The sequence below is a fragment of the Barbus barbus genome (genome assembly GCF_936440315.1).
Source record: "Barbus barbus genome assembly, chromosome: 6".
In the NCBI taxonomy this organism is placed as follows: Eukaryota; Metazoa; Chordata; class Actinopteri; order Cypriniformes; family Cyprinidae; genus Barbus; species Barbus barbus.
The window spans coordinates 4,078,716-4,093,773 of NC_136734.1; the positions used below are offsets into that span (position 1 = coordinate 4,078,716).

Below are 15,058 nucleotides of genomic sequence, written 5' to 3' on the forward strand. Positions count from 1 at the left end.
ATGTTTATTGCTACAGTACCGTTACAATACCAAAAGTTTGGGGTTGCAAGATTTTTTAATGTTTCTGAATGAAGTCTCTTCTGTTCACCAAAGCTGTATTTACAATATTTAATCAAAAAAATTTAATATTCTGAGATATTATTACAATTTAAAATAACTTTTCTATTTGAATATATTTTAAAGTGTATTTTATTCCTGTGATGCAAAGCTGAATTTTCAGCATCATTAGTCTTCAGTGTCACGTGATCCTTCAGAAATATTCTTATTTGCTGTTCAAGAAACATTCCTTATTATAATCAATGTTGAAAACATTGTGCCGCTTCACCTTTTTGTGGAAACCGTGATTAAGTAATATTGTACTTGGTAATAATAATATTAATCAGAATATTTAAGTAATATAAAATTGCATTATTTAGTTATAAATTATTATCAATATTGAAAACAGTTGTGGTGATTAATATATTTATGGAAACCACGATTCTTTGATGAACAGAAAGGAGAAAAGAACAGTATTTGTATGAAATAGAAATCTTCTGAAACATTATAAATGTCTTTACTGTCACTTTTGATCAATTTAATGTGCTCTTGCTGAATAAAAGCGTTTATTTCTTTAAAAGAAAATCTTACTGACACAGACATTTGAAGGTAATTTTGTTACCAGTATATAACAAAGCATATGCTGCATATGAAATATTGTGTCCCACAGTGCAGTGCACCCTTCCTTTGCCAGTGTGACCGAAGTAATATTTTTACTTTATGAACTAACCGTTTCTAATGCATTCAGTTATCTTACATTTGTAATATTGCATACTTTGAAACCTCTAGCATACAGCATTCTTGTTTTACATTTAGGAACTATTCAGTGTATACTGTGCTGTATTCATGCACTAATATTCCATTTAGAACACAGACTAGCATCTCAAGACAACAAAACGTTTCTACAATGCCACATTTTCTGTACGATGCTCATGAGCTGCATCTATTCATATGGCTACAGTGGTGTCTGTTTTGTATGTTTGAATAAAAGCCATTAATATGTTCACAGCTCTTGCTCTTGTTTCTCTCCTGTCTTGTAATCGGAGTCATGTGCACTACAGTCAGGTGGAGGAAATGGTTTCTCATCTCAGTGGAGGTTTCCGGATGAGTTGAGAGTGGGTGTGTGTTTTGTTGGGAGTGGCTGCCTTGTGAGTGTGTGTGTGTATTTTGAGGGGTGTGTAAGGAGGGTGATAGGGCAGAAAACGCTTATCTTTAACTCGCCACCCTCCAGAGTTGGTGGTGTAAATGTGTCACGCTTATGCGCTCAGAAATGTATTTGTACTCGTCATGACCTAATGAATGTTATTGTTGTTCTTTACAATAATTGTAAAAAGCACTTCATTTGTTTTTTTTGAAGTAGGTTATTCTTTTGTGCTTCAGAAATATGTAGACCAGAACTTGCACCTCCCAAAAAGGTAAGACAATTCATAATTTGTCTGTATAATTTATCCATTTTATTTTTGATTTTATATAATCCTATATATTTTTCTTATTAATTATTATAATATTTTTAAATAGCATAATGATTTTTTTATAGATAGCTCATCAGCGGAAATTAATGATGGGTGTATTCACAGCCTTCATAAACACCAACCAAAAATAGTCATAATCAGCATGTGGCCAGTGATGTGTCAATTCCGTGGCCATAAGAATGAGCAGGTTCCCTCTCATACAGAGCGACATTTAACTGAATATGTCAGTGTTGATGATAACAGACGTTCACTACAAACCACACAGAAAGCTGAGAGGAGATGTGCTTGACCTCAACTAACTCATTCACCACTATCAACAGAGTTCAGAATGGAGGAGGAGGGTCTTTAAGGGGAAATTAGGAGAAATGTGGAACAGAACAGTGATATTTTGAGTTCACCGGAACAGATGAGAGAAAAACGATGACTGTCGTTCAAGCGGCCTTATGCTTTCTGATGATTCAAAGCATCTTTAAAGGTCAGTATTTTCAGTATAATTATATAATAATATAATTATCAGTATAATTAATCACAATTTGCAAACATATTTTTAAATACACAGTCACAAGAGATGGGAATACAATGATGTAATCATTGAAAGAATACAATTATTGATCGACAAAATTAATTTAGCAATATTGTACATTTAGTATATTTACAGTAGATCCAATGGAGCCCAAGTGTTCATGAGTGATTTTTTTTTAAATGACAAATTTTATTACCAGGATAACAATATATATGTGTGTGTGTATATATGTGTGTGTATATATATATATATGTATGTGTGTGTGTGTATATTACAGCTTGTATAAAAATCCCAGTTGTTAATTTTATATATACAGTAATATGAATGCATAAATATTATAAATTACAATTTATACTATTTGATATATATCATTTTAAAATTACGACCATCTTAAATGATCTAAATATAACATTTTAGAAGTTTGCATGTCAGCATTCTTATTTCAAAATGGAAGTGTTAATCTAGGGTTTTCATTCTTCTCAGATATAACAGTAAATTTCAGGTTTTAATCAGGTTTAAAAAAAAATTTCCCAGAATTCGAATACTTAAATGTAATGCATTACACATATATGAAGAAATATGATTTATTATTGATATTTTATACTGTATTATAACATGCATTTAAACTATTGTAAATCTAACATGTTAGAAGCATGCATGTCAGTTTTATCCAAAGCGACTCACATTGCATTCAAGCTACAGTTTTTGCATTTTATCAGCTCTTGCTTTACCTGGGAATCAAACCCATGACATTGGCGTTGCTAGCGCCATGCTCTACTATTTGAGCTACAGGAAAGCCAGTATGTATTCTCATTTTAAATGGGAAATGTTAATCCAGGTCTTCTCCTCAGATATAAGAGTGAAGGCAGACACAGTGGATGTTTGTGCCTCTTGCCATCGAAATGCCACCTGTGATGATAAAACCGACGGATCTGGGGGAAAAGTGTGCAACTGCATGTATGGATTTGTCGGCAACGGGAGGACTTACTGCCAAGGTTTGATTATCCTGAGAACTGTTTAATAGCTGAGCATACCTTTTTGATTGATCAACTTATATTTTATATATGTTTTAATACAGATAAAGATGAGTGCCAGCTGGGAAAAATCTGTGGCGATCACACCAAGTGTCACAACACATATGGCAGCTATTACTGCACCTGTCTCGCAGGCTACAGCCCATCCAATCACATGAACACATTCATACCTAATGATGGAACGTACTGCCATGGTGAGTTTTCATTTCAGTAAATGAATGCATTTGTAGAGCCGTGTCGCTCAGGCTCCAGCATGTCTTCCCCATAATGTTGTTGTTTCCTGACTGAAACACAGGAGGTGCAGAGATGTTGCAGGAAGGGTGTGAACATGGTTTTGCAAGTGATATATCCTGAATGGTTTAATTTGTTAACAAGTTCTGCAAAACGTATTGCACAACTATGACTAAACATTGTTAAATGGGAGTTGCTTTGAGTGGAATGTGTCAAAATACATTAAAAGACAAGTCACACTAAAACTGAGAAATTAACATCACAGCACAATGATAGTGCCACAGCACAAATCGTCATTTTGAACTGATCACTGACACCTTTTTCTTTTCAATTTTATTGATTTTATTGATTGATTTCAATTGTATTTATTTGACTTAATTCTCAAAGTGGTGTAAAATGGAATGAGCAGAATTACTGTACTTCAAAAATCAATTTTTCACATTTCTTGACCAGTAGGTGGCACTTTCCAGAAACAGTACATGTTTCTTGACATGCTTGTGATGACAGAGTTCCAAATTTTGCTCGATATGTGAAAGCATTGCAGAGATATAGTCTCATGTCCAATTTGGTGTGCACGCCATCGGATTTGTGAAACAATTTCTCAGGAACGATATTGAATATCGAAACAAATTCTTTCTGCATAGCCTCATATTAATCTGAGCAAATTTTTGGAGATGTTTGAAATTTCAATATAATATAATATTCAATATAATTCAATATAAGCCTTTTATGACAAAATTCTAAATGGCCAAAATTGGAAAATTAGGTATCGAATTAAAAGTCATGTCGAACGAATCTTAAGAGACCAGTCTTATTATTTTTGGTCAAACCGTTATTCTGAGCAAAAAATGTTTATATATATATATATATATAACCAGAAGGTACCTGCACATTCTTTCGCCACCTACTGGTCAGAAATATATATATCTTCTGACCAGTAGGTAGCGAAAAAATGTGCAGGTACCTTCTGGTTGTGGTTATTATAAGACATACCAATTTTTGTTTAAATATAAATATCCGAAATACGGAACGATCTTGTATATAGAAAAAAAAGAACTTTTATCATCTCATGATAATCTGTGCAAAATATGGTGAAGAGTGTACAAAATTTGTTGGAGAAGAAGGGAAAAAACATTTTATCGGGTGAAAATTATGCAATTAGACTCTGCATGAGCTCCCCTGTGGGGCTCGGCCCTTAATAATGTTGAACAGGCAGCGCATTTCTCCTTTAACTCCATTATGTTGTTTTTGTATGTAGATATAGACGAGTGTAGTGTGCAGGGGGTCTGTGGTGAAGGAGGTCTCTGTCACAACACAGAGGGAGATTTCACCTGCTCCTGTCAGACGGGTTACACAGTCCAGGATGGGTCAGAACCCTTTAATCCAAACCGGGATGAAGCTTACTGCAAGGGTAAGAACAGAGCCATTGCACTTTACATAAATAAATATCTCTATAGAAATATCACCTCATTTACAAGAACACTCTGGGTTTTAGTCTCTTCAAGTGTTTCATAATGCTAGGCTGTAAAAAAATTAATGAATTAATTATTATTATTATATAAAAAATATTATTATTAATGGTGCTTGCTTGATTCATTTTGCTTCAAATGGTGTGCTTTTTTTCACTGAATAAAACAGATTTACAAAACAGAGGAGGGACTTGAAATATTTAGACTAGATACCAAAGTTATCTAGTAATGTTCTAGTAACACGAGTGTGTGTGTGTGTGTGTTTAATGTTAATATTAATGTTAAATTCTATTGAGGTAATGGATCTGTTTTTGTGTGCATGTTTTCTATAGTGATAGACTGTGGGTCTCCTCCATCAGTTCTCCACGCTGAGCAGCTCTCTGCCACGATCACACACTACAACAGTGAACTCCAGTATGGCTGCAGGGAGGGATTTCAGTGGAAGAGAGGACAGAATTCCTCGGTCTGTGGTCTAGATGGAAAGTGGCACGGACCCAGTATGGTCTGCGAAGGTAAAGTTTACGTTTGACCAAATCAATCTGTCAGATCTTGAATTAAGTGCAATGCACTAAATCAACATGAAATGATATTCACCACTCATTTTGTTTCTATAATGTGATTTCAACATACATACACACACATATACAAGCACAGACACAAATGCTGGACTGGATTTTTCCCCTTTAATTGACACAGGCTTTTGCACATTCATTGCACATTTTTACTGTCACCTGCCTGACAAAATGTAATCAATTTTACGTAGAAGTGGATTGTGGGGAGCCTCACGTTTTTCCTCAGTCAAAAATGGTTTGGAATAACATCTCACGCATGGGATCATTGGTGCTGTATGTGTGTGAGCCACATTTTTATAACAGTGGACGTGAGAATGTATCAGTGTGTACTGCTCATGGGACATGGAGCCATCCTGACTTCCAGTGTGAAGGTATCTGCTTCTGTTTATTATGCCCACAGAAATATGATGCTGATTCTGCAAAGAATCTGTTGAGATTGTGTTTGTGTGTATTTAGAGATACAGTGCGGTTCTCCTCCAGTCCTGTCTCACTCAGTGTTATTCTGGAACGGGGTCAGTAAGATTGGTTCTGTGGCTCTGTATGACTGTGATGTTGGATATCGCAGTTTGGATACAGGAAATATCTCTGTGTGTGAAAGTGACGGTCAGTGGAGTAACCTAGACTATTCTTGTGAAGGTACAGACAACTTTGTCAAATTTTTTTAATGATTGAAGAAAGTTTTAAAGGTATAATTCACAAAAAAAATGAAAATGCTGTCATCTATTCACCATTGTGTCATTCCAAACCTTACAAATAAAGTTTACAAGAGAGTGGCTTTCACAGCGATGCCGCAGAAGAACCATTTTTGGTTCCCCAAAGAACCCTTTAGTAAGCAGTTCTAAAAAGAACCAATTTTTTCTTGATGTAAATAACATTTTAATAATCCAAAGAACCTTTTTTCCACCATAAAGTACCTTTTATCCAATAGTAAGTTTCCATGAATGTTAAAGGTTCTTCATGAAACCATAAATGGCAATAAATAACCTTTATTTTTAAGACTGTAGAATTCAAAATAAGTTATTTTTCAAAATATCCTCACTGTCCTTGTCCATACAATGAAAGGGGATGATTGTCAAGCTAAAAAATCACAAAATGCACTAAATAATTATCATAAAAGTAGTCCTTAAAACTCTATTTGCTATGTTCCAAATCTTCTGAAGACACGATTTTGCGAATCTGCATATTCAAACTTGGCTACACTGATAAAAATGATTTTGTGTTGAAGTAAATACTACAGAAAAACAAATGTAATTTCTACGTTAATTTAGTTCAGGCAAGAATAAAAAAAAGAGCAAATTCAATATTAGTACTCAATTTAAGCTCGTAGAATGTAAAGTTTGAACTTTATAAGTATATTTTACTTGGAATTGTTTGTTATTTTTACAAAGATTGTTTAAGTAATTATCAGTGTCATGATCCCGTTGTGCCAGTCATGCACTTGGGCATGAATAATTAATAAGGTCTTTTTTTTTTTCTTTTCATTTTTCACTTATTTTGTGCTCCACAGAAGATAGTCATTCAAAAAGAAAGTCATACAAGTTTGAAACTTCATTTTGAATAAAAGATGACAGTGTTTATTTTTGGTTGAATTATGCCTTTGATCTGCATGTATCTTATAAAGATGGTTGTGAGAGTGTGATGACCTTTTGGGATATTATACATTAATTTGGCCCAGTGCAGACAAAATGTAATGTTGTGCATAGGAGCGCTTGCAAATATTTCACACAAAAATAGTTTCTTGTTTTTGTGATATTCAGTATTTAAATCTAACTTAGAATATTGTTTTGAACCATATTTGAGCCATTCTGTGCCATCAGAATGAGAGTCCCAACAATACAATTAAGGCTAAAACATATGTTGCTGACTCGAGTATATTCAGAAAAGTCCTGAAGCCTTTTGCCTCAAGTCTTTGAGCTTTCTCAACTTCTGATTTTTCACAGTGCATAATTTCCACCCTAAAAGTCCTCTTTATACCGCAGTGATTCAGTCATAACTAATGACATGTCATTTCCTTCTCAACAGAGATTGTGTGTGGGGAGCCTCCGATATTGCCCCTCACTGTACACATATGGAGTGGCAGAGTCACATTTAACAGCACTGTAACATATCACTGCAAACACGGTTACTATGCTAAACAAGGACTTAATATATCTGTGTGCGCTGAGAACGGTTACTGGACAAAACCAACTCTGTTGTGTGAAGGTAATTGTTTACATATTGTTTTTCAACTCAAAGTTAACTTTTTATTTTTAAATGAATGAACTGACTTTGTATGTTATGTGTAAACTGAAGACATTTTCAAGGTTTTTGATGTTTCTTAGAGGTGGACTGTGGAGTACCGCCCTCTCTCCCCCTCTCTGTTATGATATGGAGAGGAGACACTAAAGTTGGATCTAGTGTGTCTTATAAGTGCATTGAGGGATTTCATAATGTTAGGGAAGGAGATACGTCAGTTTGCGATTCAGAGGGAATCTGGAGGCTTCCCGATATTCTGTGTCAAGGTATATTTTTACGTTTTTTTTCTCTCTTTTTTTTCTCTCTATTGTGTAATTTTTTTTATAAATGCTTCATGCATTTTCAGCAAAAATGCAAATTTTGTCAAATTAGAGGATTTGTCCTATCATGCTGTGATTATTATTATTTTTTTAATGTTTTTTTGCCTTGTAATAATTATACTAGGTGTATCCTTTCTGACAACAAATGAATCGGTCACACAATAATTACAATTTTCTGAAAATGTACTGTAAATGTAGATGAGTCTGTTTCTTCATCTGAACAGATATGTGAAAAATGTACATCACTTGCTCACCAATGGATCCTCTGCAGTGAATGGGTGCTGTCAGAGTCCAAACAGCTGATAACAACATGACACACATGACTCTAGTCCATCATTTAATGTCTGTTGAGGTAAAAAGCTGCAATAAGATGTTAGCTTTGGTCCATAATCCATAATAACGTTTCCTGCAGTGAAAAAGTCTATCCCCTGTTGTCCACTCACATCAAAATCCACTAACGTATTTGTTTTGGATTGTTGTGGTAAGAAGTCCTTGATCTGTGCAAATTTCTCTCTTGATTCAGATGAGATGACTTTATCACTGGAAACCGCATAATTATGGATTATGAAAGCAATGATTATTCTTTTTTAATACAAATACATAGTTATTCGCTTTACAAGAACTTAACTGATGGACTGGAGTGGTGTGGATTACTGTGATGTTTTTATCAGCTGTTTGGACTCTCATTCTGACGGCACCCATTCACTGCAGAGGATCCATTGGTGAGCAAGTGATGTAATGCTACATTTCTCCAAATCTGTTCTGATGAAGAAGCAAACGTCTAATTCTTATAGAGTGAGTACATTTTCAGCATATTTAAATTTCTGGTCAGATTACTCCTTTAACGTAGACCATTGGTCTCAAACTCAATTCCTGGAGGTCCGCAGCTCTGCACAGTTTAGCTCCAACCAGCTCCAAATCACACCTGCTTGGAAGTTTCTAGTGATCCTGAAGAGCTTGATTAGCTGGATCAGGTGTGTTTGATTAGTGTTGGAGCTAAACTGTGCAGAGCTCCAGGAATTGAGTTTGAGACCAGTGAACGTTTCCTAAGAATGTTTCAATGCTGTTCTCTTTAATAAGCTGATAATATGTATGCACATGTACAGTGTGTCTGTATGTGTGATTGTTTAGAAGTAGACTGTGGCGTCCCCGTCTCACTACCTCACTCAGTTGTGTTATGGAATAACGGCTCCATTCTGGGCTCTGTGGCCCTCTATGTGTGTGAAGCTGGATATCGCACTGTGGGTGAAAGAAATGTGTCCTTGTGTAACTCAGATGCAAAGTGGAGCAAAGTTAACGTGAGATGTGAAGGTACTGACAACATTCTGTCATCATTTACTCACCTTCCTGTCATTCAAAACGTATTTTACTTTTTTTCTTTCGTGGAACGCAACATATAAGCTGCTTTACACTTTAAGGTCATCATACATGGTTTCAGTCGGAAATAAAGAGTATGCAGCATTTTTGCAGTGATCTTTATTCCTAACACTTTACACTGGTCCCATTGAACAGAGATAAACTGTGGGCCTCCCCCAGAATTCCCACTAACAGATATACACTGGAACAAAGCATCTACATTGGGCAGTGTGGTTCAGTACAAATGTAAATATGGACTCAAACAGGAGAGTGACAAAAACATGACAACATGTACATCAGATGGAACATGGGAAAAAGTGTCTGTAGCATGTACAGGTAAACTGAACCGAATTCCTGCTATAATGATGTACTCTATATTCAAAAGTCTGAGGTCAGTAAGATTGTTTTAAAGACTTAAAAAAATATATATATATTTTATTCAGCATGGATGCATTAAATTGATAGAAATTGACATAAAAGACATTGTTAATGTTGCAAAAGTTTTCTATTTCGAATAAATGCTGTTCTTTTGAACTTTCTATTGGTCAAAGAATGAAAAGCTGCAAAACTGTTATATTATTATTAATAATAATAAGAAATGTTTCTTAAACAGCAGATCAGTATATTAGAATGATGTCTGAAGGATAATGTGACACTGAAGACTGGAGGAAGGATGCTTTGCATCACAGGAATACATTTTAATTTAAAATATATTCCGAAAATGTAAATAATAAAAATGTAATAACATTTCACAATATTACCGTATTTTTTTATCACGTTTTACTGTTTTATATTTATACATCTCATGATATGGGGATAATGTGTGCTACATGAACTTTTAAATCAACATTTTTTTTATAATAATGGTGAAAATTTTTATTTGTTGGGGTTTTTTTTTGGTAGTTAACATGATAAGGTATATGCCTATGGATAAACAGACTGTCAGAAATAACCCTGCAGCAGCAAAATAGTGTGAAAATGTATTACAATTAGAATAACAGAACAAATATACAAATTTCAGAACCATATCTGTCATTCTGTGTTTTTCACAGCACATTGTGGCCCTGCGCCAGAGGTGCCACATGCAGAGGTAGCATGGGACAACAGCACTGCAGTGATCCACCGCTGTGTTAAAGGACACTACCGACACACAGGAAGTGACATTTCAATATGTGACATCTCAGGAAAGTGGCAGATCGCCACCCTGCATTGCAAAGGTACACATCCTCACTGTTCAGCATAATGGGATAGTGAACCACAGTCTCAAAAGTGTGTCTGCCAGCATAAGGTCTTGTCCAATTTGTATCTGATTTTGTGTGCTACAGAGTTGAAACTGACAATTAACGATCTGGTGGTGATTAATGAAAGATGTCTTCGCTGGAATGCAGAGAATGAGGGTAATATGGAGAAATACACCGTGAGTATTCATTTATTAATGAAATCCAGCTATTTCTTTGCACAAGTTGTCTTCTTTAATCATAAATGAGGTTGTGTATCTCATCACAGGTGACATTCGTTGGATTGCGAGACTTCGAGCAGCTGTTCAGTGACAGGAGGAAAAAGATATTCAGCTCCTCTGCCCTGTGGCCTGTTCTCTGTTTGAATCTCTTGCCTGCCACAAACTACACCATCACCATTACAGCCGAGTCCACGCGAGCCACGTCTACAGTTACAGCAAACACTAGCATACCAGGTACAAAACAAAAGCTGCTTTCATCCTTATGCCAAAAAAAAAATCAGTATATACAATGAATTTTTACTTGTGTAATGTAACATGACTTTTTTCAGTCTATATTGTTGTTGCTTATATGTAACTTATGTATAACATTAACTGGCATTAAATTATTTAAATTACTTTTTAGAAAGTTTGCATTACCTACAAGACCTGTCTAATGAAAGTGTTCATTTTAATTGTAGTTAATTTTTTCGTAACGTTTTGTTTTTATTTGAACAATCTTATTTATTTATTTATTTTTAACATGTCTATATTTTATCTTAGTTATTTTAGTACATCAAGTTAAAATTAAACTGAGAAATGTTAATAAACAAAGTCTCATTTCTCATTTCATGTTCAGACACAAACACTTGCATTAAAAGAGTTGCTTTGCATGGTGCTTACTGATGTCCAAAACTTGTGACTTGTACACTGTATTTCTTGTGCTCTTTTAGTTCCCCCCACCCCAGAAATCAAATATAGTGAGGTAGAGGCTTCATCGCCCACTCTGAAATTACGGAGATTCACCAACACACTTGACTTAATATGGTAAGGACATTTAATATTGCTTTACATAAACAGTTAATGCCACCTACATAAATGACTGTGAGAAAAGACTGAAAATGCTTCTATTTTGCATTCTTTTCTAATTTAATACAAATGTTTTAATTTCAATTGTATTATCAGTATAACTGATATTATACTTTTTTTTGAAAATGTGAACTGAAAAACTTGAATTTGAGGATGTCTTTGGTGTGTCTCCTTTGCTTTTATGACAGCAGCACTTGAGCTAACATGAACAAAACATGATGAACTTCATATTTGAGATTTGATGATCAATGTCAGAAATTTGCTGAATTAATTAGTGACCTGGAAATAGTACAGTCTCAAATATTGATATAATAATAAAATATTAAAAGGATAGTCCACCCAAAAATGAATATTATGTTATCATTTAAGAAGATATCTTGAAGAATCAAACAGTTTCGGTTCCCATTGACTTTTTTTGTCTATATAATGGAAGTCAGCGGGAACCGAAACCGAACCGATTTTTGTTCCACATAAGATATTTTGAATAATGTTGGTAGCCAAAGAGTTTTGGTTCCATTGACATCAATAGTAATATTTTTGTCCATATAACAGAAGTCAGTGGGAACTTTCCACAGAAGAAATCATACAGGTTTGGAAGAACTTGAAGGAAAGTAAAGAATAACTTTTTATTTTTTGGGTGGGCTACCCCTTTAAATATTAGAATTTTTTCTTGAATTCTCCAAATTACAATTAAAACAGCAGGTTTAGAAACCCTGCTATTTGATCCCTGCTGCATACACCGAATAATATATAAACTATTTGTAGATAATTGTGTATTCAGTTGCTGTGAATGATTTTTTTTGTGTGTGTGTGTGTGTCTGCGTGTTCAGTATGTACCAGGTGTTCGTGATACCAGTCGAGGGCGTGATGCTGTTTGACTGCAGCTCGTCTGTAAGTCCGCAGTTCTTCGTGCATCAGACGTGTGACAGAGGCTACGTCACGGCCCAGATACAACTCAGTGGTCTGGCCGCAGAAATCAACTTCACCATAGGGGATCAGCAGCTGTATGGAGACTTCTTCAACGCACCTCTGGAAAATGGAAAAGACTATTATGTCATCCTCCGCACTGTATGTCAGTGGGGAAAGGTGGGTAGATGACTTTAAAAGACCTGTAAAATTAGTGCATTGAATACTTTTTTGATAGGTTCTCTAATTTCTCTCTCTGTGTTTTCTTTGGTAGTCTAGAACACAGTCCTGTGTGATCTGGGCTAAAGCCAGAGGTAAAGATCATAAATCGATCACTGCTTTATGCCACATGAAAATTGTAAAAAAACAATGTGAATTGGTTTAATATAAACCATTTCGCTTCTCACTTTAGGAACATCCTACATCATGAAGATATCTGCTCTGGTAACTGTTGGATCCATAAGTGCTGTTGGCTCAGTCATTGTCATGGGATACTGGTACAGCTGGTGAGACGGCATTGTGTTTTATTTTTATTAGATGACAGAATGAAAATGTTGTGCTTTGTCTTGTTAGCACTTTCAAATTATTTTCTCCCCCCCCCCCACAGGTACTGTAAAAAGTCAAGTCCCAGATTTTTTTCTGCACCAATCTTAACATCTTACACTGATTGATTTGTTCTGAAATAAAGCCAATCTCTCAAGTCAAGTTGTGTCATTATTCAGAAACATCCTGCAATAGTATTACTGAATTTAGGACTGTGTGTTATTATAATGATGAAAACAACTAAAACACTTGAGGAAAAAAAATAAAAAATTAAAATACAGCTGCAAGCAGCATTCATCATGGTCCAAGCATCAATAATTAGTCCTTTAGATGGCAGTGCACTACCACTGTTCTCCAGTATGACTATGAAATGGAATATCTGGAATATTAAAATATTAGTAAATGCTTAGTAAATAGTAAATGCTTTCAATTGTTAAAAAAATACATAAAACAACATTATGCACAAGTCTCTTCATTAGATACAGGCTACTAATTTTCATGACACCATAAATTAAATGATACAATTTCACCACAGTAACATAAAAGATTTATATGGAGTCTTAATTGAGGTTAATAGTGCTATTTTAGCATCATTAAGATACTTTCATAGTTTTATTAATATTTAGAATCAAAATTTTCTATGTAAAATTGCTAAATTAATTTTGGTTAAAGTTTATTTGCTTTTTTTGTGTCATTTTTATTAGGTTTTTTTTTGTATGTATACAGGTTTTTATTAATTCATATATGAAATAAAAATGTGAAATGTTGCCTATAGTACCTGCTGAAGTAAAATAATTTTTAAAAAATATATTATTTCAGTTTAGGTTATTTTAAATAACAAATCTGGTTATGGTTTCACTTTTAGTCAATCAAATTTGGTTAGCAACCCTGGCTGATGGTGGCTGTGGATGGTAAATATAGGCCTGGTATTTTGGTAGAAACTGGGATGAATTTCATAATGGAAAGTTTTTTTCTTAGCAAAATTTAAATAAATAAAATGCTCTAATAATAATTAAAAACCAATCAATAAAATAGCAGCTCAAATGATGAATCAAATATTAAATTAAATTTATTTTCATTATTTGATGACTCTGTGAGGTGGGTGTAGCTTGTCAATCACTGTTACGGGGCTGACGAGACGTGAGACGTGCGGATCCATATGCAAAGCTTTATTACAAAACATGGTCAGTAAACAGGCAGGGTCAGATAGAGGCAAACAGGTATGGCAAGGGCAAGACAAAGCAGTCCGTGGAGCAAGCGTGGGTCGACGATCAGTGAACAGTATCCAAAGGGGCAAGGCAGAGAGATAATCCAGAGACGAGAGCATAAATCCAAACGGGGAGCGAACAGAGTCCAAACGGCAGAGGCTAAGGGTAAATCCAGTAAACACGGGCAGGGTCAGACACGGCAGGATAAACAAAGGCAAGACTAAGACTAGGACTATAACGATGGCTCTGTAAAGTAGCTATCGCTGGGTGAGTGATAAACGCTAACAATTACAGAAACAAAACACAGAATGGCACGGTAAAGCAGCTAGCGCTAGGTGAGCACTAAACGCAGATCAATACTCGGCCCTGAGCAAGAGCAAGTCCCAGGCTTAAATAGAGAGTGAGTGATTGTGAAATGAGCATCAGGTGTGTGTGATGTGTGAATGGTGACAGCTGTGATCTGTGCAATGCCTTGTGGGAAATGGAGTCCAGTGTGTTGTGAGTGAAAGTCAATGTGGTGAACGGGTGACCTCTGGTGGTGGTTAACCGGGAGAGCATGGACCAGATTCGTGACAATCACTGAGAGAGGACGTGTGTAGACAGTTTTACTTTAGATTTGTTAGTTATGTCCAGTGCCTTGTATTAATTAAATGAATTTAATTACTCTATCGCTCGTCATTTCAACAGAACCTATTTTACAGTTTAACTGAGGGGGGAAATGTGTACTTCAACTAGATATCTTGTAAATTCTTAGCTTTTTTGTTTATGTTTTAAGTTGCTTTGGTGTGATTTGAACATGAATTCCTGTGGTCAAACCCAACAAGTTTCATGACTGTCGGGTATAAAGG

General features: G+C 35.2%; 1 protein-coding gene across 4 annotated transcripts; it reads left to right on the forward strand.

The window, feature by feature from the left end:
• The first annotated feature begins 1,186 nt into the window (after positions 1-1,186).
• Positions 1,187-13,162, forward strand: susd1 (sushi domain containing 1). Of its 4 annotated transcripts, none has more exons than XM_079419447.1 (20): positions 1,187-1,451; positions 1,574-1,983; positions 2,883-3,026; positions 3,110-3,259; positions 4,555-4,707; positions 5,098-5,277; positions 5,529-5,708; positions 5,794-5,973; positions 7,360-7,539; positions 7,659-7,838; positions 9,024-9,203; positions 9,405-9,584; positions 10,301-10,465; positions 10,574-10,665; positions 10,755-10,941; positions 11,418-11,511; positions 12,384-12,639; positions 12,734-12,773; positions 12,872-12,965; positions 13,067-13,162. In XM_079419447.1, exons 2-20 carry the CDS (start codon positions 1,929-1,931, stop codon positions 13,128-13,130), a joined length of 2,754 nt encoding a protein of 917 aa, XP_079275573.1. In that variant the 5' UTR covers positions 1,187-1,451; positions 1,574-1,928; the 3' UTR covers positions 13,131-13,162. The 4 variants fall into 4 exon arrangements, with proteins under 4 accessions (XP_079275573.1, XP_079275572.1, XP_079275575.1 ...); XM_079419446.1 differs by having other exon boundaries at positions 1,213-1,451; positions 1,829-1,983; XM_079419448.1 differs by lacking the exon at positions 9,405-9,584 and having other exon boundaries at positions 1,259-1,451; positions 1,829-1,983.
• The last annotated feature ends 1,896 nt before the right edge of the window (positions 13,163-15,058 follow it).